This window comes from Lactuca saligna, chromosome 5 (genome assembly GCF_052625555.1).
Source record: "Lactuca saligna cultivar CGN05327 chromosome 5, ASM5262555v1, whole genome shotgun sequence".
NCBI lineage: Eukaryota > Viridiplantae > Streptophyta > Magnoliopsida > Asterales > Asteraceae > Lactuca > Lactuca saligna.
In genome coordinates, this window is record NC_136421.1 from 175,277,762 (window position 1) to 175,301,086 (window position 23,325).

Below are 23,325 nucleotides of genomic sequence, written 5' to 3' on the forward strand. Positions count from 1 at the left end.
TTCTCAAATCCAAAATTGTTCTCAATTGAACATACTTATATATATATATATATATATATATATATATATATATATATATATATATATATATATATATATATATATATAGATAGAGAACCATAATCAATGAAGGAACCAAGGAACCATAATCAAGAGAGAGAGAGAGAGAGAGAGAAAGTGAGGTTCAGTAGAGAACCATAATCAATGAAGGAACCAAGGAACCAATTGTGAGCATCGGAAATTATAACGATCGACGGCCAAGAAAAAATAGATGTACACTTTTACATTGGACTCACACACACCGGATTATACCAAAAAATCCACCATTTACAAAAAACTCACCACTTTTTTTGGTTTAAAATTTTTTTAGGCCATGCTTTTTATCAAAAAAAAAAAAAAAAAAAAAAACCCGAATATACCGTTGTTCGCGATTTTTCGTCATCTTTCCATAGAGATCTATGATAATATATAAAAAACGAACCTTTTTTCGATAAAAACTCACTTCATTTTCTTTAATGAAAAAAGTTAAAGTCTATTTTTTATAGAAAAAAATTAATAAATATATCAAAATTCATATATATATATATATATATATATATATATATATATATATATATATATATATATATTACTTTTTAAACATAGATTCATGTTTATATTAAAAAAAATGATATTTCAATTTAGATTCACAGTGTATATAATAATAAATCAGATTCACAGTATGAATCTGAACTGATCAGAGCTTTCTCACATTGTGAATGTTAAAATTTGAAATATTTATAGTTTAGACTCACAATGTGAATCTACACTGATCGATGATTTTTTTTGGTTTTTTTTTTTTTTTTCTGAACCTTCTAAGATTCAAATTGTGCATAATAGTAATTCAGATTCATAATGTGAATCTGAATTGTTCGAGATTTTTCATATTGTGAATGTAAAAAATTGAAATATTTACAGTTTAGATTCTCAGTGTGAATTTACACTGTTCGAGGTTTTTTTTTTTTTAATTGGTGTTGATGTTTATTAATAGAGTACAAAAAATTAATATTTGAGGTATAATTAGTTTTTTTTATAAAGAAAGCTTAAATATTGAAAAAAAAATAAGAAAATTAAGTGAGTTTTTTTCGAAAAAAAATTTTGTTTTTTATATATCATCATGGATCTCTATGGAAAGAGGACGGAAAATCGTGAACAAAGGTGTGTTCGGATTTTTTTTCGATAAAAAACTGACCTAAAAAAATTTTAAATGAAAAAAGGAAAGTGAGTTTTTGTTATAATCCGGTATATGTCCGTCCATTATAAAAATTTACAACCCTCATTTTGCCGTTGATCGCTTTAAATTCCGATGTTTTAGATTTGTTCATTGGTTCTTTGAATAATAATGGTTTCTCTATTGTACTATATATATATATATATATATATATATATATATATATATATATATATATATATATATATATATATAGGGTTAGGTTCATGTGAAACGGCTTAATTTTGTAAGACCGTGAGACACATTTTTTTATTTTTTTATTTTTTTATTTTTTTAGTTAATTCAAGTTCCAAAAATAATATTTAAAAAAGAGTTTTTGGATTTTTTTTCATTTATTTTGCATTTTAAAATTATTTTTTAGAATATGTACAGGGTAATATTCTATTAGAATATTTCACGTATTTTTCAAAAAAAACGGGATTTTATTTATTTATTTATTTTTAATTTTTTTAGTTAATTTAAGTTCCGAAAATAATATTTAAAAAAGGAATTTTTAGATTTTTCTATTTATTTTGTATTTTAAAATTATTTTTTAGAATATACCAGTGTAATATTCTATTAGAATATTTCACGTATTTTAAAAAAAATGGGATTTTTTTATTTTTTTTATTTTTTTAGTTAATTCAAGTTCCGAAAATAATATTTAAAAAAAGAATTTTTGGATTTTTCCATTATTTTGTATTTTAAAATTATTTTTAGATTTTGTCTTACGGTCTCACAAAATTAGAATGGTCTCAAATGAACCCTAACATATATATATATATATATATATATATATATATATATATATATATATATATATATACAGAGAGAGAGAGAGCGAGAGAGAGAGAGAAAGAGAGAGAGAGAGAGAGAGGTTCCGTTGAGATTAATAATAAAATAGAGATCTCGAGATTCAACCTCAGCTACGTATTTCACATCTTCCGCTCTAACCCTTTGGTGTACCGGCGTAGCAGGTCTGATGTGTTCATAAATGATTACACAGTGTCACCCGTTACATTCTCCTCCGCCACCATCCCCACCACCGTAACCGTCACCACCACCACCACTACCACCACCTCTGACACCAATCGACCCCACCATTGTCACTTCCATTACTTATACCACTGCCACCTCTTCTGCGATTATTTGTAATAATCATTTATGATTACTCAATCTGTGAACATATATATATATATATATGTATGTATGTATAAACATTTATGATTATGCATATACGTATAAACATGTATAATGTTGTATGATTATACCTCTCTGCCATATAATCATTTAGGATTAGGCATACATCATTGCTGCTGGTATGCTGGAGCATTAAATCGGTAAATGTGAAATATGTGGCTGAGGTTTAATCTCAAGATTCTATTTTTTTAATTTTTCAAGTGGACCGTCCCCTATATATATATATATATATATATATATATATATATATATATATATATATATATATATATATATATATATATATATATATATATATATATATATATATATATATATATATATATATATATATAAACTAACAAACATAAAACATGAGTAATACAGATTCCTTATTAGTAAACTTTCCTTCCCTGAAATTGAACAGCCATCCTATAATTGTTTGGCTTATAAACCTAAAAAATATTATACATCAACATAATATTTCTTTAAAGTACGTATAAATATACATATGTATGTAGTCTTTTGTGGAATTTAATTTGTAAACCAAAAATGGGCATGCTAGCAACCAAGTCAATAAATAAAAGTTTATTTAGGATAAAGCTTCAGACTTTTTTAGAAAGGTGGCACACACTTTTTAATCTGTTTCTAAATTACACCAATATGATTGATGAGAAGCACTTGGGTTAAACATATCAATTATAATGCATTTGGTGAAAACTGTAGTGACCTTATCAACAACACATGCCACTGTTAAAATTTAATGACAATAAATCAGCAAACAGTTTTTGGTAGCTGTTTGCCTATTTCTTGATAAAATAGAGCTAACAATTGTAGATTAAATTTATAACAATTAATTGTACATTTCGGTGGTCTGGACATGCTTCTTTTAATAACAAAACACAATGCCAAAGAAGTTAATGTTAGATACACGCTTGTGTTTAAATTTTGATGTAATTCGCATAAATCGTTTGTTGGTACGCTTCTTTTATTGCTCACCACCAGTAGTATATCAACACGAATATATCTATTATCGTTCAACATCTTCAACCTCTGTAGTCTTAGCAATCACTGATCGATTATGGCTGGTTCCATGTTTTCCCAATCAGACGAGGTACAATGCTCATGGCTCTTTTTATCCGTTAATATACGATTTGAGCTGTTGAAGTTGAAATATATTATTATATTTTTATCGTATTTCACATATTTTATGTTTTGTTCGTTTCGTATTCGATAATTCATTTATTTTAAGTTTTTATAGGATTATGATCACTTTTGTTTTAATTTTCCCGTCAAAAATTGCATGTACAAAACGATTTTTTTTTATGATCAAATTATTGATAATAAACTATAACTTTATAATAAAGAAAAACTTATTAAACAATATTACTTCAGTTTAGTTGTTTAATAAAACTAATAAATTAGTATAAAATATGTTGATAACAAGTAAAAAAATTAGATATCCATGATTAGAGAAGTATTTTTAGTAGATATGTTTATCAAAAATATATGTGTAAGTAAAGTTATTGTGATATAGTCATAGAAACAAAAAGTAATAATTTTTGCAGGTAATATTTCAAGACATTTTGGGAGCAAGAAAAGTGATACTTAATGCTCCAAAGAAACTGAACGCCCTCGGCTATGAGATGGTATTGTATAAACAAGCATAAAAAAACACGAAAATTGACTTTCTTATGTATTTCTAACTAGTATACTTGTATATATGATTGCAGATTAGAAAAATTTTCGAGAACCTTAAAAGTTACGAGATTGATCCAACCGTAAAGATTGTTGTTCTTAAGGTATAAAACATAATTTGAGGATGTAATGACAAACCTAGCCCAGAAAAATGTCGGGTCATGTGTTTGATAATGGACCATGAGTGTATCACATATAAATTTGTAATATGGGTCAAAACGGGTTGGATGGGGGTGAATTACAAACAATAAGTCCATTTCAACATAAATAGAGAAATTACATAAATTGTCCCGGTGGTTTAGTCCAATTTGAAACTTACGTTTCTATTCTATAATACAACGATTATTGTAGTAATTTTTGTCAAGACTTTGGTCCCCAACTAATATATAATGACTAGCCACGAGCATGATTCTAGAACCGGCCCGAACTAGAATCGATCAAAGCTGAACTGAAGAACTAGAAACCAGATTGCTAGGAATTCAATAAGTTCCAATGCTAGTAACCGTTTTCAGTTCTAAAGTTGTTTTTCAATCCCATTAAGTCATTTTCTATTCCATTAAGTCATTTCTGGCCTCATTAAGTCATTTTCTAGCTCATTAAGTAATTTTGGCCTTCTTTCGGTTCGGTCCGGCTGAACCGGAACCTATAGAACTGGCAAGCTATTTGACAAAACCGAAAATTGTGTTGTGTCACTAAATTGAGCCCAACTTGTTTTAAATTAATCATAATCACATTAAACAACTTAATGTACTATCACTAAAAAAAATCAATCAAGAACACAATGTATTGGTTAAAAAATCACACCAACCAATCTAAAGGAAGATCAAACAACACGTCTCTCGTGGGTTTCTCCTTAAAAGCAAGATCAATACGGAAGTATGCAAATAAAGTACATTACTTATAAAAATTTATGTGATTCTAAGATATATTATGTTAACAATTAGAATATAACGGTAAAAAGTACCCACTGAAAATGTTTAGCTTTTTAATTGTGTCATCTTGATCTGTAGGCATACGGTAAAGTATTTTCTGTTGGTGGTGATCTCGTGGCTGCCTGGAAAATTATACGTCTTGGTATGTGAAATATTTATTAATACTTAAGAGCCAAAACAGAAGCAATTAAAACAATATTCTTTCATTTTGATCAGCACATTGGAGTGTCGTGGCAACTTATTATAGGAAAGTATTTACATTGGACTACCTGCTTGCAACATATAAGAAGCCCATGGTTGCGATTATAGATGGAGTTGTTATGGGAGGAGGAGTTGGGATATCGGTACATTCAACATTCAGAATTGTTACTGAAAATACGGTATCTATTTGTTTTTCTTTTTAGTTACATGGACACATGGGCGGTTTTAGTATAGGTCACGTAGTGACACGGGCAACCTTTGAGTTTTACGGATGCAGTGCAGAATTTTTTGAAAACTTTTTTTTATACTATCGTCTAACTCTAATTTTTCCATGACATCCCTATTATGAAATCTTGCGTCTGCTCTGCATGGACGAACAGCTCAAACTTTGAAAACATAGCATCATCCTCAAAATAACCAAATTAGTTTTTTTATTTTTTTATTTTTTTATTTTTTCTTTTTCAAATTATCGGCAAGCAATATATATAATTGAAACTAGCAAGAAGCTAGAATGATATACAAAAAGTTATGAAAATACAATAAAAGAAATATATAAAAACTAACAATTATTATACTCTTGACAAGAATTGGAACACCACTCTTGCCTTTCTAATTGAACACTTTTCCTTTTCTTCTTCCAAAGAGACGTGAAAGAAGTTGTACCTCACTAACTAACCTCATATGTTTTTTTAATAAATTTGAGTTCATTAATTAGTTTTAATGTTATTTATGTTCAATAAAATAAAATTCCTAATTTAGATTAATTATATTTTTTCTTGTTATTTTACCTTTTCCCTTGTAGAACTTTCAATTATGTCTTCTTCGTAGGGTTTTTTTTAAGGAAAATTTTGACAGAAAGAAAGAGAAAGGAAAGAAAATATTCATTATTCGGTGTTCCCAAGTTCAAAGGAAATCAAAAGAAATTAAAGGAAAATTTTAAGTTTTTTGTGTTCCTAAGTTATGAGGAAAAAGAAAATAAAACTTAAATTTTTTCCTTCCCCTCACTTTCTTCCCAAATCCGTCCAATTTGGAATGAAAATATAGCTCCAAAATCATTTCTCTCCCGTCACTTTCCCTTTCATTAATGAAACTCAGAAACACGATTTTCCATCGACACCCTTCACTTTCTCTCCATATCCTATTATTTTCATCCTTAAGTAGAACTCGGGAACAAGGCGTTAGATCCCCAAGTACAAGTTTCTTTTGTCATATTTACCATTGCAATCCTAGTTGTGGTTTTTTTGACATTGATGTAGATATTTGCTATGCCTGAAGCATCGATCGGACTGTTTCCTGATGTTGGTGCTTCTTATTTTCTATCACGACTTCCTGGATTTTTTGGTAAATTGATATCAACTTCGCATCATAATTAACTTACAAGTATTGATTCTTTGAATGATACATAATTAATAACAAACTAATGATATGTATATAGGAGAATATATGGGATTGACCGGCACTCGATTGGATGCAGCTGAGATGCTTGTCGTTAGGCTAGGAACTCATTTTGTCCCTTCCGAGGTACTCATCTTTCTCAAATGTGTTGTACGCAATTTTATCAAAGGATCTGGTGTTTTCATATGAGTAGCGCAACACAAACGAACTATTGATTATTAGTAGTACATATTGGTTCTTGTAGAAATTACAATCTTTGGAGAAGGCTCTAGAAAAATTGGTTGCTTCATCAGATGCAACATGCCTAGCAACAATGTCCACAATCATTAACAAGTTTGCTATAGAAGTAAAAGTTAAACCAACTAGTCCTATTTCCAGGTACAAAATACTTAGACAAAACTTCAAAAATAATCCTTAATTATGGTATGTATTTTTTCAGGATTTGGTCAAAACTACAAAAAAAATTTCGATTAGTGGTCCTTTTTAACTAGTCTACTTGTGGTTTTGTTACTTCGGAAAACTAAAAAGACTAAAATATCGTGATAATTTTTGTTTGCATATTTTCTATTTAATTTAGTCTTTTATTAATAATAAATATGGAGCCCACCTCTCTCTCTCTTTTTCTCTCACACACATGTATGTATTTTCGGTGAGTGTTCTTTTGTAATTCATGAGAAGTTGTTTTTTTTCCAGTTTGCTTCATATACACATAAAGTGCAAACCTTTTTTTTTTTTTTTTATTGATTTTCGTTTGTGTGAGTTTGGAAAATAGGAGATGCAACTGCTTTGTTTCTCTTTCTTCGTGACCCCGACGTAAACATTTGAACAATTTTAGTTACAACTTGGAACAATTTCTTTTGTTTATAAACACAAATCGGTGAAAATACCAACAATTTCCTTAGTTTCATTTTGATTACAACTTATAAACAGACATACCAGTTGAATCAAAAGTAATCTAATTGTTGTAGAGGCAAATGTACGACTATATCATTACATTAGAATTAAAGTTAATCGCTTCATCAAATATTTATTTTCGAGTTGCAATTAGGTATTTTTTACGAGATGGCTTTGAATGGTTCTGCTCAGTCAAACAAATAATTCCTCATTCCTACATCTATTCTCTCTCGTTACACCAATATTATTTTCCTTATGACTATCCGCTTCAAATACTCATGGTTAATCCATAAACTTTGCCATTAGAAACCAAAAACAGAAACCCATGGATTAAAACCCATTCAAACGTAAAATCAAACCCAAAAATCACACATATACATCAAACTAAGATAGTAGATTGCTATTGTTGAACATGCCGATTTCTAGTGGTGGTGTGGAAGAGAGAAAGATCGAGAAATATGGTAGAGGGTAGAAAGAGAGCATGAAAGGGTGAGAAAGATAGAGAAAATGAGAAATCAAGAAGGAGAAAGGAGGATGGTGTCGACGATATATTGTGGTCATGTTATTGCAGCCTTGGCAATGGAGGGTAACGGTAGAGCAGGCCAATTTTCAGATCTGGAAATGGATGGTGATGATGAAGTCTTATGTGCGATTTGCAGGGGATAGTCATAAGTCGAGATGAAGATATAAAGGGAGATTAAGGAAGAGGTCCTTTCGAGCGATGAGAGGGAAGAGGCGGAAGAATGAGTTTTTCCGACGATAATAGAAGAAAGGGTGAAGGGAGGTGATATAGAGGGGGTGTTTGACTTGTCTTTTTTAGAGGTAAAAGTCATTTTTGGAAAAGATAAAACGTAAAAGATGTTTGGTAGAAACATTTTAAAAGCTACTTTTGAATTTTAGATAGAACGAAAACTGAATTTTTGGAAAAGTTAGGAAAACCTGACTTTTTATAACTTTTCCAAAAAGAACTTTTGTCTCTAAAAAGACAAGCCAAACACCCCAGAGTGTTATAGGACTTTCCAATAAGAGAGAAAGAGGTGGGTGGGCCCTATTTTATTTTTTTCTAATTATAAAAATAGATAAAAATTATTAAATTTTAAAAAAGTGAAAAGAAATGTAAAATCTCAAATGTAATGATAAAATGTTTTCATTTTTTAAATCATCAAATCCATATAGCATGTGTTTCAAAACCAATCATAGTACAAATGTATCAAAATCATCAAAGTGAGATAGCAATCATCGGTGTGGAAAAAATCATAAGGGGATGTTGTGCAGTCAAGTCGGGCCTTGAAAAATAATTAAACCACAAACTCGAAACACAAAGCTTAGTGAGTTTCCTAAAATACCTCATACCATACACATGGGCCCAACCCAACACATAAATGGTCCCAACCTAACATACAGATGGCCTTAACCCAACATACATATAAATGGGTCCAACCCAACATACATATAAGTAGGCCCAACACAACATGAAAATGGGCCCAGCCTAACATACATATAAATGGGACCAGCCCAACATACATATAAATGGGCCTAGCGGAATAAAAAAATGAACCCAGCCCAACATACACATGCAAGAGTCACATCTACAACGTATCCTACTTAGTGTAGTGAGAAGACTCACCTAGCTCACGGGATCAACTAAAACACAACTCATAGCCAGACGAACAACACTACAACACACCTATTGAATCAAACAAGGTCTCACCTTAGTCTAACCTCCAAAATTGGCCATTTAGACCAAAAGTCAAACCATATTAACATAGCATTCATGGTAAAAGTCAATGGTCACAATTCCTTTAGCTGAACCTCAAGTCATGACCAACTCATGGTTACACCCTGAAAAACGGATTCCACCTGGTCCTAACCTAGTCACCATTCAACTCAACTCATTTTGATCCAGGAGATAGTCATGTCGTGATGGCCATGCCTTCCGGTTGTGATAGAGCTAGTCCAAAACAATCGAAGAAATTCTCTTTGCCACATCATAACCACCAAATGGTCACATCATGACTTAAGCAAAATGGACAACTTAATGCATTCAACCAAAAAATTAAAAGCCATGCATTCTAACTTTCTAGAGGGCCTTGTAACTCCAAAATCATTCTAAAAGTCGATGCTTTATGGACACGCATCTGCAATGCATGTCTAGATCCCACACTACGTAAAAAATGAAGAAAAATCACTAAAGCTCACATGCATGGTTCCAAAACACATTAAATTTCCATATTTGAACCATATGATATGTAAAGGACCTCAAGGATCCATAAAGTTGCTAAGTTTACGGATTCTACCTTTCCAACTAACTTATATATGAAGAAAATGGAAAAAAAAACCTTAGATCTAGCACCCTAGCATAAGAAATTTAAGATCTTGGACACTTACAAAGGTCCAAACTTTCTCAAAAGGAAGCTCCAAGATATCCAAGAAGCTCACAACACTTCTAAGGACTCTTTATTCCTTCAAAAGCACGCAAAAGTGACAAAATGAGCCCAAAATATAGGAGATGGATTAGGGTTTTCTTTTATAGGTATGGAGGTGATGGAGGATGAGGGTGAAGGAAACCCTAGCCCCTTACTTCCGTTAAATAGGGTCTAAGTCCAAAATTAGGTTTTTGCCTTTGTTTAGGTGTCAAGTCGTGACCCTATAGTGTCACATCATGACACTTAAATGAACCATCATACATAACTTATCCATGTCATGACGTGATGATACTTCCCTTATGTCGTGACAACCTTAAAATCTATATTTTTCTTAACTTTTCGTACCTATAGGATTCGGATGTTACAACTCTACCCCACTTGAATCAGACTTCATCCTCGAAGTCCGTTGTCGCAAACAACTCGGGGTAATGCTCCCTCATCTCCTCCTTGGGTTCCGAAGTCCACTCGGAACATTTTTGGTGCTACCAATGCACATTTACCAGGCTCACTAACTTATTGTGCAAGGTCTTCATCTTCCTGTCGAGGATCACAGTTGATCTCTCTACATAATTTAAGCACTCATCAACCATAATGTCGTCCAAAGGAGTGACTACGAAATTATTAGCCAAAAACTTCCACAACTGAGAGACATGGATAGTGTTTTGGATTTTTTGAAGGTCAACAAGAAGATCCAACCAACAAAGACCTCTCCCAAAACTTGGCGGTGATTTCCACCACAGACTCCATAGTCTGGCACGGTGCTGGAAATCCCTTGCCAGCTGCAGCACCTTGATAGCAGAATCGAACTCAACTTGAAACCTCGTTAAGAAATCCCCAAGTCATAGCCGTTACGGCCTTAGATCCACTTGCATGACCAATCTCCTCCCACCGGTCACAAGATCAATCCGTCAAAATACAAGATGTAAACCACACCTTTGACATCTTTGGGTTGAAGATCATTCACTGAGCATTCTCTATCTCATTGAAACATTAGCGGCTAGCAATAAGGTCCTTATTCCCAAAGAGCTCTAGGGCCCTACAACCGTCCCACCGTAATCTCGGCCTAAAAGGCCCCCATACGCTCGTCCATAAGCTCCATAATCTCATCCTTGATGTTACCAAACATCACAACATTGTCGTCCAAGATGTCGCGAGTGATTTGAGACATGGTGAACTCGTGTATCCTCTCATTAATCGGTTCGGTGCTAGACTAAGAACCAAAACCAGATCCAAAACCTCCTACTTAAGTGCTCACCATATTGAAGTACAAACATACAAGTGATCAGAATATACTTGAGGGAACCCTCACATCACAAGCTCCTTAGAATATTCGAGAATATCCTTGACTCGAGTACAAATCCTATGCATTCAATAGTACAAACCCAATACTACCTTCCACACTTATCCATATTTTCCTCAAGACTCATTTTGAATCCTCTAAGTCACTCCACTAAAGCAAATCACACAATCCCTATTCTAAACACCATACGTATCCCCACTGTCGTACTCCCTAGGCTCTCTTAGGAATCCTCATGTCACTAGCCTCTTCAATACTAGGAACTTTTACCAACACCGCCGGTTTCCTTATGCATGAAAGTATACACAATACGAGATCAGATAGACGGTCAAATAATGATTCTACCCTAAACCCACTACCAAACAAGGAACAGGAACTAAGGCCACATCAATCATTTTAAGGATATATAATCCTAACTATATACAATTTTTTAAACATACATTTAGAAATTAACTCTGCCGATATATATATATATATATATATATATATATATATATATATATATATATATATATATATATATATCCAAGTAATACATAACATCTAATTCCTCCTAGGCTACAAGGCATCACACAAATCAAGAAATTCTATCATGCGATTCCTGAGCTATCCTTAGCCCCACTCTAGCATTCAATTCACATAACAACATTCTAATCATAATACTCAGGTGTGGGTATTTTGGGAATCACTTACTTGAGCTTGACTGATTTCACGCATCACACCCCTTTCTTTGTAAAAATCTTTTTAGAAAACTTATTTTCCTTTTCAAAAAGATTACCAATTGCTCAGTTTGACTTCAGACACACCCGAGTGTGTGCTCCAATCCCTCAAACCAAGGCTTTGATACCAACTTGTAACATCCCAAAACTACGAATAAAATTTTTTCATTTTTAAAATCATCAAATCCATATATAATGTGTTTCCAAACCAATCATAGTACAAATATATCATGTAGTGCAATCAAGTCAGGCCCTTCGCTTTGGAACTGGAAGTACCTGAAAAATGTTTAAACCACAAACCGTAAGCACAAAGCTTAGTGAGTTCCCCAAAGTACCACATACCATACATATGGGGCCATCCCAACATACAAATGGGCCCAAGCCAACATACACATAAATAGGTCCAACACAACATACATATAAATAGGCCCAACCTAACATGCAAATTGGCCCAGTCTAACATATATATAAATATGCCCAACCCAACATGAACCATATGATATGTAAATAACCTCAAAGATCCATAAAGTTTCTAACTTTATGGAATCCTATGATTCTAACTAACTTATATATAAATAAAATGGGACAAAACTTTAGATCTAGCACCTTAGCATAAGAAAATTAAGATCTTGGACACTTATAAAGGTCCAAAAATGCTGAAAATGAAGCCCTAAGCTAGCCAAGACACTCACACCACTTCTAAGGACTCCTTCTTCCTTCAAAATCAAACTCAATCTCCAAAATGAGCCCAAAATAATGAAGAGGTATTAGGGCTTTCTTTTAAATGTATAGAGGTTATGGAAGTTGCGGGTGAAGGAACATTGAACCCTCACTTCCTTTAAATAGGTTCCAAGTCTGAAATTAAGGTTTTGTATTTGTTCAGGTGTTACATCGTGACACTTAAATGACCTATCCCACATAATGCGACCATGTCACGATATGACAGTACTTCCCTCACGTTGTGACCACCTTCAAATCCACATTCTTCTTAAATTTTCATACATCGAGGATCCATATGTTACAAGAAAATTGACAAATAAATACATCAAGGGTATTTTAGTCTTTTTAATTTTCTAAGGGACCAAAACCACAGACAAACTAGCTCAAAATCACCATTAAACCAAAAAGTTGCGGTTTTAATCCAATCCTATAAAAAATACATAATATAGGGACATTTTTGTGGTCTTATCAAATACTTATCTAGCAGTTTTAATTTTATTATTTATTACATTTTTTTCTTGGAACATATTTTACTCTAAAGTTTAAGTATGTAAAATTTGAGCCCAAATCAACTCTAGTTTAAAATGTTTTACATTAAAAAGAATAAATGGTAAAAGCCTTCTCCAACCATTAACACTATTTTTTATACTATACTTATAATTATAGTGCAAAAGATACTGTAAACACTAAATTCTTTCAAACCATTGCACTATATTTAACACTAAAAAAATAATCTAGATATATGCTTTTTTTATCCAACTTTTATAGTTTTACAAAAACAACCCTTATATTTATTAGGTTTTTATAAACTTGACTAATATACTTTTATTACAAATGCTTAATAAATCATATTATCAAATATATATGAACAAAACATCTATAAAACGTTTTATTAAATCTGATAACACAAATAATGTTATTATATATGATAATACAAATAAAGTTATTAAATAAACATTATAATTGTATATAAAAAAAACATAACTTACTTCAAAGTTAAATGAAAAATCTATAAAATGAAACATCAACACTATATTTAGTGTTGATAAAAAGTGTAAGACTATCTTCACGCTTCAACATTATTTTTTTACACTATACTTATAATTATAATGTAAAAGATAATATAAACATTAAATTATTCGAACTAATTATATTATATTTAACACTAAAAAAGAATATTCTATGTATATTCTTATTTATCTAACTTTTAAAATTTTATAGTTATATTTATTAGGTTTTTATAAATGACTAGTATATTTTTATTACAAATGTTCAATAAATTATATTATCAAATATTTAAAAAAAAATACATTTGTAAACGGTTTTATTAAATAAAACAAATTACATATGATAAAAATCTAATAACGGTATTATATAACATTATAATTATATACAATATACAAAATATAACTAAGTTCAAAGTTAAAGAACCAAATTGTACAAATAAAACTTCAACACCGTATTTAGTGTTGAATAATAGTATAATACAAGGTTATAGTATTTACTAAACTATTATAATATTAGGTACGTATATTGTATATTGTAAAGTTGAAGTACTATAGTGTAATTTATAATGTATAATAACATTGTATTTATTGTTATACTATTCACCAACAATATATATATATATATATATATATATATATATATATATATATATATATATATATATATATATATATATATATATAAGAGAGACATTTTTTGTTGTAGCTTTGGAGATAAATACTATTAGATAAATTATTACCAGAAGTAAAAATGTATTGTCACCTCTATGCAAAATATATTGATAGGTGAACAAAACCTTAGCCTAACCCGAGGACCAATTATGATAATTATTTGTTTACTAAAACCCAATTTAACGGGTTCGGCCAACTTATATTGTCACCGGAAACCAGAAAAAAAATCATTACAATTCAATCTTGTCATTTTGTTTGATATAATTTTATTTTATCAGACTTGAGTTGATCAACAAATGCTTCTCTGGAGACTCGTGTGAAGAAATACTATTCTCACTTGTAAGTTTATTTTAAAGTTAAATGCATTTTAACTAATCTAATGTAGCTAGACTACATTTTTAAACAATTTATTGAATAAAATTACTTTTGATTTGAAGTATATATGCAACAGGTCACTTGGTTACCTATAATTCACTAATGTATGCACATTTTGGGGAAAAAAATCAACCTTCTTGCATTATTCGGCAAGAAAAATATATTAAATAAAACATTATTCCATAATTTGCGTTGCATAAACATACAATTTAGCCCTTTACTTTACAAAATTGTAACATATATAGAGCTATGTGAAACAATAAACCTTCATACATATTTTTGGTTTCGTTGTAGGAACGCTTGGCTATGGAAGTAAAAGAGAAGTGGATCCACAATGCAATAACTTCAATGAAATCCACATCTCCAATTGGCCTCAAGATTTTCTTGAGAACTGTAAGTAATGTAAAGATTACACCAATTACATGTGGATTCTTGAAACTTATGTATGAATGTTTAATTTGTCAGATTAGAGAAGGTCGATCCAAAAATATCAAGCAATGTCTTGAGACTGAATACATTGCAATCTCTCACTTTCTACGTGGAACTGTTAGTAATGACTTCTACGAGGTTGGCTCTTATTTTGTATATGCATTGTCAACATCATTTAAACTCATATGCTTAGCATGTTGTATATGCAGGGATCTAGAGCTATGTTCATCGACAAAGATAAGAAACCTCGGGTAAATTGTAGATCTAACCTTATCTTAGTGTAACTAGTTACTTTCGATCCAACAAATATGGTAACTTAAGAGAGTGGTTGTGAAATACATCACACAATTTTAACAAGCATGCTGAACTTTTCATGAGAATTTTCAAATTTGTATAATACTAAAAGCATCGACAATACATAGTTTAATAAAAAGATTGAATGAGGTGGTTTGTCTAATTAACATGTATAATTAACATTCAATGAGTTAAAGTCTATCTTGCATGTTGGCTTTCAATGAAAATAGATTTTAGTTGCCATTAAACTCTTATTAAAGAAAAAAAATTAATGTATGTTCTATTGAACTTTGTATAGTGCAATACCTTGTAACTTATGAGTAAATATTTGGTAAAGTTGAATGAAGTGTAGATTCAAAATGTGATAATTTATTAGAACTCTAAAAAGCTCAATGCCCTGACTTATAATCTTATATTGACAGTGGGAACCCTCAAAGTTAGAAGAAGTTAGTGACGAAATGGTGACCAAATGTTTTTCAAGATTATTCAACAAAGATGATGATTGGTTGCCTTTACAACTTATGCCAAGATCTGATGAAATAGATGTGATAACATCAAAACTCTAGAAATATATATCCTTGCCCTGTTAATTTGGGAAAATGCTAAAATAAAGTGGTGTTGCTGCAATATTAGCTTTCGGTGCTAGAGTTGGGTTTTTTAAAGTAATTATTGCTTATATTCTTTTTGTGTTGTCTTAGTTTTACTATGTTATTGTAACATTATGCCAACTGCCTACTCGCAGCCTCAATAAAATAAAATTTTAGATGTTAAAAACAGGGAAAGTAACAAAAAATCCTATATTTTGAGGGTTTTTAATTTTTTTTAATTTTTTATTTTATTTATTTATTTATTTTAGTTACATCAACTTTAATTTATTCCTTAAAAAATTCTTACATTTTTTCTATTTTTCCCGGTTAGCCCTTTCATTTATTTCGATTTACCATTATATTTTTATTTTATTTCAATTTATCGGATTAAACCTCAACTTTATTTTTATTTTTTTCTAAAAAAATCCTTACCTCTTTGTTATCTTGAAAGTTTTCTTGCATTTGATTCTATAATTTCATTACAGATACTCCCGACTTTATGACGTTTTGGAGTAAATCTAAAGAGATGGTGTTGTAACTTCATTGTTTGATGATTGCATAAATTTTTCTTCCACGTGGCATCATTGATGTGGTGAAGAACATTGTAGACGAATGTAATCATCTATAAAAGTTCAACCCAAGACGTATAACAATCATCACTATGATAAAGGGTTATTCTCATTTGGGCTATAAGGTTTAATGGGGGAAGAAGAATAGCCTATCCCTTCTTCCTCTTCTCGCCAACGGAGGTTATCCCTCTTCTCTTCTTGTCTTTCTCATCTTCCATAATAGAACCATATGGCTCTCTAATGAGAATAAAAAACCAACAATAACAAATTTTATGCTTATTTCACAATAACCTAAATAAAAAAAAACTAAATGTAGATAACCCTTGATTAAATTGATGATCATTGTGCATCTTGGGTTAAAATTTTCGATGTGATTACATGAACTTACTGATGGGATTTATAGGTTTTAAAACTATGTGCTTGCGGAATTTCACTTAACACTTAAGGGCACATGCAACCTAAATGATTAGTGTCATAACAATTTGAATGTAACGTACTATGAACAACAAAACTAACATGAAACCAAATTGAAAAAAAAAAAAAAAAAAAAAAAAAAAAAAAAAAAAAAAAAAAAAAAAAAAACAAGATTAGGGTTACATACATTGATTTGTTGTAATAAACTCAACGCTTCAACCCTCCCTTTGAAGTGCTTGGAAAGCTAGTACCAAAAGGATGTTGTCTCTAATGGCTCATATCCAAACCGTACAACTAAAATACAAGTAAGGAGAGAGGAGGAGAGGTATAATTTTCATGCATATGCCTCTTGGAAATAGTATCCATGAAATTTGATGCCTAAGGGGTCCTATTTATTATTTAGGTAATTTGCAGGCAAAACCAAATTTCAATTAACTAAATAATGGAACAATTATAATCCATGAGGCTTCTACAAACCTTAGAAGGGTTCTCAAAACCGTCTATAATTGGATGGTTCTAAAATTACTTCAATTATTCAACTACTAAACAATTACAATTCACCATTTACACCTTTAATTAATTCAAATTAATCCCAAATTAATTCCACATTAATTATGATTTATAATTAATTAATTCTAATTGATTTCTTATTAATTTATTTACCATAATAAACAAATCAATTATTTAACCATTGATGTCATATTAATTTATTAGTTACATAATAAATTAACAAATGAACTATTTATTTTCAATTAACATATTAATCATATAATATATCAACAAATCATTTATTAAAATTTATTAATTGTATAATAAACTAATAAAATTATCATCTCTTTACATATGTCAATCTAACCAAGTTCTAATTATGAGGGCAGCCCAAAAAAGACTTTGTTTCTAATTACAAGAATATACCAATTTAGTTGTAAGCTTAGACATTTTAATCCAACAGTCTTCCACTTGGATAAGTCTATAACTATAGCTGCAAGTATAAACTTGAACCAAAACAGTAAAGTGTGCTTTCCAAAGAAACAGTTGAACTCTGATTCAAATAAGATATCGGACCTAAGATAAGTGGTCAGCTATTCCTTTATTCTACAAGATATCATATGAACATAGTGATGATGATTAAATTATCAACTTCTCGTTCATTTTTTCTGTTTCCTGATTTCCCGATTTGTGAACAAATTCAAACTACAAAATCTAACATATTAATTTAGTCCAGACAATGCCTAGTTCTTATATAACGCCTGGTTCCAGGTATGTATCTAACTTAAATTTATTCCATTTTATAGAGCAACTCAACCATTTTGGAGCCCCAAACTCGTCGAGTAGAGATCATAATGGTCGCGTAATATAAGTAATCTACTCGACGAGTAGGCTGGCAGATGTGAAACCTTAATTTCTGGGGTTTGTACCCTATTTAAACACCTTAAACCTTTCATGTTGGCCTCATTTCCATCCTCCAAGTCCCAAACCCTAATGCTATTGTGAGTGTTTGTGAGCCATTCTAAGTGTTTTCGTGTGTGCATTGAAGCCATTAGAAGAAGGAAAAAGCACGAGGACATAAAAATGAGTTTATAGATCTAGAACTCTTGCCTCATCCACGACATTTTTCTAGTATAAAGCTTGAACCTTGCTTTGTAGTTGTTTAGATCTCCTTTTTGGATTATCTTGCTTGTTTTGGTCTAAGTATGTTGATGATTTGGATTTAGACGTCCCATTTTGGCAAACCCATCAGATCTAGGGTCTTGAGGGGACTTCATGGCATAGAGGTGCCAACTTTATGGCCATGGAAGTCCCATGCAACCTCTAGACCATCTTTTTGGTCATTTAAGCCCTATTAGGTCATGCATGTGAGTAAAGATGAGAGCTTTACGTGACCAAACTGTCCCTAGAGTCCAAATCTATGGTCTCATGGTCTATCTTGAACTTTTCATGGCTTTTGAATTCAGATCTAAATCATTTTGGGTTAGGGTTTGTGTTTTTGCATTGTGGAGAGGTTCTTAACACGTATTGTTGGAAACTTTACCCTTCTAGATGTATTTCCAGCTTATATCCAGAAGATAAGGCCCTGGTTTGAAGAATGATGACTTAATGCATTAAGACGGGCTAACTAACTGAAGAACTCGACGAGTTCATAGAGGGACTCGACCAGTTAGGTCAAATTATCCCAATTCTATTAAAGGGAAGAACTCAACGAGTTGGAGGAAAACTCGATGAGTTGGACCTTGATTTCACGATTCTGTGATTCATGGGAACTCGACGAGTTGAAGGGTAAACTTGACGAGCTGAATCAACTTAGAGCATTGACTTTGACTTTGACTTGACTTTGAATTTGACCATGGTCGACCCTAATAGGGGTTATGAGTATAAATGGTATCTAAGGGGTTTGTTTTGAGTCAGGGAGTGTGTAGAGCTGATTCCGGGATAGAGATGTTTTAGCTATCATTTGGCATTGGAGGTGAGTTTTCCTCCTATATAAATGGGTCGAAGGCACCAATGTCAGCCAGTATATGTACGTTAGTATGTTCCAGACTAAGGTCCAATGTCGGGTAGTGCCCGATGTAGGTTTATATGTTTTTTTTATTTCGATTCGATTTCGAGCGGTGCCCGAGGAATGTTTGTATGATTGATGTCTTCATGATTTTTGCATGTTTATGTATTGTATTATGGTCCGATGTCGGAAAATTGGCAAGGCATGTTTGTATGCTTTCGGATTTTGGTCTGATGTTGGGAGGGGCCCGAGGAATGTTTATCTATTTATGTTATGTGATTATTTTATGTGTATTTATTGATATGTTAATGTGTATACCGAGCTTTGCTCGATGCCAGGAGGGGCCTGATGTTGGACTCTATCCGATGTCGGGTGGGGTCTGATGAAGCGGGTGGGGCCCATGATATCTTATTATGTGATTATATGATTTTGTGTATGGTATGTGGTAGTTTGGGGAGACTCATTAAGCTTTGTGCTTACAATTTTCAGTTTTGATTTTAGCTACTTCTAGTAGCAAATAGGAGAGCTCAGGATGACTGCATTGTACACACCATGATGTTTTAGCCTGGGATGTTTACTCTGATATATTTGACAGATGTTTTGATTGATATATCGTTCATGATGTTTTAAGATACTATGATGTATGTTTTGTTGAGATGATTTTGGAAACTATGGTTTTATTTATCATTTAAAAATTAAATTTTGGGTCAAGATTTTTGGGATGTTACAAGTTGGTATCATAGCCTTGGTTTCATGGATTCGGGACACTCTTGGGTATGTCTAAACTCAAACTGAGGACTCGGTATAAAATTTTTCAAAAGAAAACCATTTTTATACAAAGGATTTTGAAAATAGAAAAGGGTGTGGTGCATGCAATCAGCCGAGCTCAAGTAAGTTCTCCCAAATTACCCATACACGTTTATGTTATGATATGAATTGTGAATCTATGAACTGCATGGTAGATTAGGGCTAAGGATCTAGGAAATATTCTGTATGAGCTTATTGAACTGCATGATAATATTGATTAGCCAGTAATATGATGGCCTGATTAGGATATGTTTGGTTTTGTTTACTCGATGCCCAAATGCTTCTTGCTTTGTACTTTTAGGAGTTCAAGTTATCTTTAACTAACTAGTAAACGAATATCTTAAGTTACATATGACGAGGACTAAATAATTTCAAAAGGTTAGGTTTAGCTTTATTTTGCAGCTCTCGTTTGAGTCTAAACGTTGTAGGGAGAGACCTCTCATTCGAAGAATTTTCTAGTCTTAGTAATATTAATGGTATTCACGAGCTAGTTAGGGAAAGATAGCAGAGACTTCTTATGTAGCTGACATCGGAGATTGGGTCGAAGATTACCCTAGGGCAAGCCTAGGATGAGATTGGCACAGAAAACAGTAGTAGTGAAAGGGACATGGTGGAGTCAAGGAAGTTCTCGAGGAAAGTACAGATATATGTGGTAGGTAGTATTTGCCCGTACTACTGAAAGTACAGGATCTGTACTTGAATCAAGGAAGGTTGAGATGAACCTAGGGAACTTGTAGTGTGAGATCCCTCGAGTTATGATGAGTATTCTGATGATTTTTATGGTGTATCTTCAGTATGGTGACGCTACGCACTATACCAATTGCCAGTTCTGGTGCCGGTGAGGGGTCAAGCTCGGGCTCTGGAGTTGGGCAGCTCAATAGTCAGACGAGGGAGTACATTTCATCTGAGATCACGAACAATATCATTGACCATACTCTTATGATCTTTGGTACTGTCAAGGAGGGAATTTTGGAGATTCTTGATGAGAGGCTGGGTGCATTCCGTACCAAGATGGCATCCATGATGGGAGCGTGCACGATGACATTCAGGGAGTTTTGAGCTTGTGGGGCTCCAGACTATCATGGGGCTAGAGACCCTATTGCTAACAACAGGTGGTTGGTGGATGTCATCAACGCCTTTCCCACCAGCAAATGTCCCGAGGGGGACAAGGTACGACTTGCTTCCTGCCTCCTGAAGGACATGGTATGAGATTGGTTGGAGGAGGTTGGACGAGCTATTGGAGATGATGTCGCTATCGATGCGATGACCTGGAGTGATTTATCAACCATGTTCAGGGGCGATTTCACACCTGTGATTGAGGTGCAGCAGCTTGTGCGGGAGTTCTAGGATCTCCAGCAGACGACTGAGACTGTGGCCGAGATCACTGACATGTTCAGGGAGAGGGCCCTTCTTGTTCACCAGTATGTGGCGGACGAGGAGATGAAAAATCTCTGGTACCATGAGATGTTGAGGAGCGATATTTGGTAGTTTGTGAGCCGATCCAGTTGCAAGACGCTAGATGATATGATATTGAGAGCTCGGGAGAGGGAGCTGGATTTGGAGATGGAGATGGAGAGGAAGAGGAAACCAAAGGGGGTTCAGACAGGGAGTCCGGGAAAAAAGCCTAAGGTATAGGATCATAGATCGAGGAGCCATTAGGACCACAATTGATGTGGTAAGTGCAGCAAGATGCACGAGGGGGCATGTAGGGTGGGTAGTTCGGGCTTCTTTAAGTGCGGTCGAACTGGTCATTTCAGCAAGGACTGTACTGCTACCACCACCACCACCATAATATCTGATTTGATTTGCTTCCAGTGCAATCAGAGGGGCCACAAGAGATCCCAGTGCCCGAGTTTAGCAGCAGCAGGATAGATGGTGGTACTCACTCCTACTCAATTGAAGATTACTGATGGCCGTCAGGACTGGTTAGAGGTGCCTGTGGCAAAGAGAAGAGCTTTCCAACTGATAAAAGAGGAGACACGTGCAACTCCCAGTGTTGTGACAAGTATGTATCTTCTCCTTATCTCTTTATTTCTATTTATTTGTCGCTTATGTTTATGTGTTTCATTATAGGGTTGTTTTTTGTGAACAAACTATCTGCTATGGTATTATTTGATTCGGGGGCTACCCAATCTTTTGTATCGCTCGCGCTTCGCAAGTGATTTATTGTAGTTGTTCAATGATGTAGAGATCACGGATGATAGGCTCGTACGACTTTCGTGGGTTCACCGGAGATGTACACTGCAGTTTTTCAATGATCAGTATTTCGTGGATTTAGTCCCTATTCCCCTGCGAGGGAATGAGGTTAGCGTGGGTATGGACTAGTTGAGCCCCAATGGAGAAGTGATTGATTGCAAGTAGCAGCTTGTACGAGTTCGGACCCCAAGTGGGGGAGGTTTGGTGATTCAGGGCGAGGGGCCGCAGTATGGACCAACTTTGTGTTCAGAAGCGAGGGTGAGATGCTACCTATAGCAGGGTTGCACAGGCCATGTAGCCTATGTCATGGATACTAGGGATAAGGGTAAGGCGACTATGGATGATGTACCGATCATACGGGAGTACCTGTACGTGTTCCCAGAGGATTTGCCTAGGGTACCTCCGGAGAGGCAGGTAGAGTTTAGGGTTGACCTAGTTTCTGGTGCGAATCCGATAGCCAAGGCACCATGTCGGTTGGCTCCTCCTAAGATGCAGGAGTTGTCTACACAGTTGCATGGGCTGTTAGACAAAGGATTTATCAGGCCGAGCAGTTCGCCATGGGGAGCCCCGATTTTGTTTGTGTAGAAGAAGGACGTTTCACATCGGATGTGTATAGATTACCGGGAGTTGAATATGGTAACGGTGAATAACCGTTATCCCCTCCCGAGGATTGATGATTTATTTGACCAGCATCAGGGTGCATCTTGGTTCCCCAAGATTGATCTGTGATCGAGTTATCACCAGATGCGATTCAGGGAAGTGCAGAAG

At 33.3% G+C, this 23,325-nt stretch overlaps 1 protein-coding gene across 2 annotated transcripts; it reads left to right on the forward strand.

Annotated features, from left to right (window-relative positions):
* The first annotated feature begins 3,343 nt into the window (after nucleotides 1–3,343).
* LOC144998159 (3-hydroxyisobutyryl-CoA hydrolase 1-like) lies at nucleotides 3,344–16,225 on the forward strand. 2 transcript variants are annotated; one of them, XM_078957981.1, is made up of 13 exons: nucleotides 3,344–3,542; nucleotides 3,997–4,077; nucleotides 4,162–4,230; nucleotides 5,137–5,200; nucleotides 5,275–5,438; nucleotides 6,516–6,600; nucleotides 6,695–6,780; nucleotides 6,899–7,032; nucleotides 14,668–14,728; nucleotides 15,059–15,157; nucleotides 15,230–15,331; nucleotides 15,403–15,444; nucleotides 15,910–16,225. In XM_078957981.1, the coding sequence occupies exons 1-13, from the start codon at nucleotides 3,510–3,512 to the stop codon at nucleotides 16,051–16,053; spliced, it is 1,164 nt and encodes a 387-aa protein (XP_078814107.1). In that variant the 5' UTR covers nucleotides 3,344–3,509; the 3' UTR covers nucleotides 16,054–16,225. The 2 variants fall into 2 exon arrangements, with proteins under 2 accessions (XP_078814107.1, XP_078814108.1); XM_078957982.1 differs by having other exon boundaries at nucleotides 4,010–4,077.
* Nucleotides 16,226–23,325: the final 7,100 nt, after the last annotated feature.

Excerpts from the sequence above, each read along its gene's own strand:
- LOC144998159 (XM_078957981.1), top strand. The coding sequence starts at position 3,510 with ATGGCTGGTTCCATGTTTTCCCAATCAGACGAG. Across the intron at positions 6,781-6,898 it reads CTCATTTTGTCCCTTCCGAG|AAATTACAATCTTTGGAGAA; the intron begins GTACTCATCTTT and ends TGGTTCTTGTAG. Across the intron at positions 15,332-15,402 it reads TTAGTAATGACTTCTACGAG|GGATCTAGAGCTATGTTCAT; the intron begins GTTGGCTCTTAT and ends TTGTATATGCAG.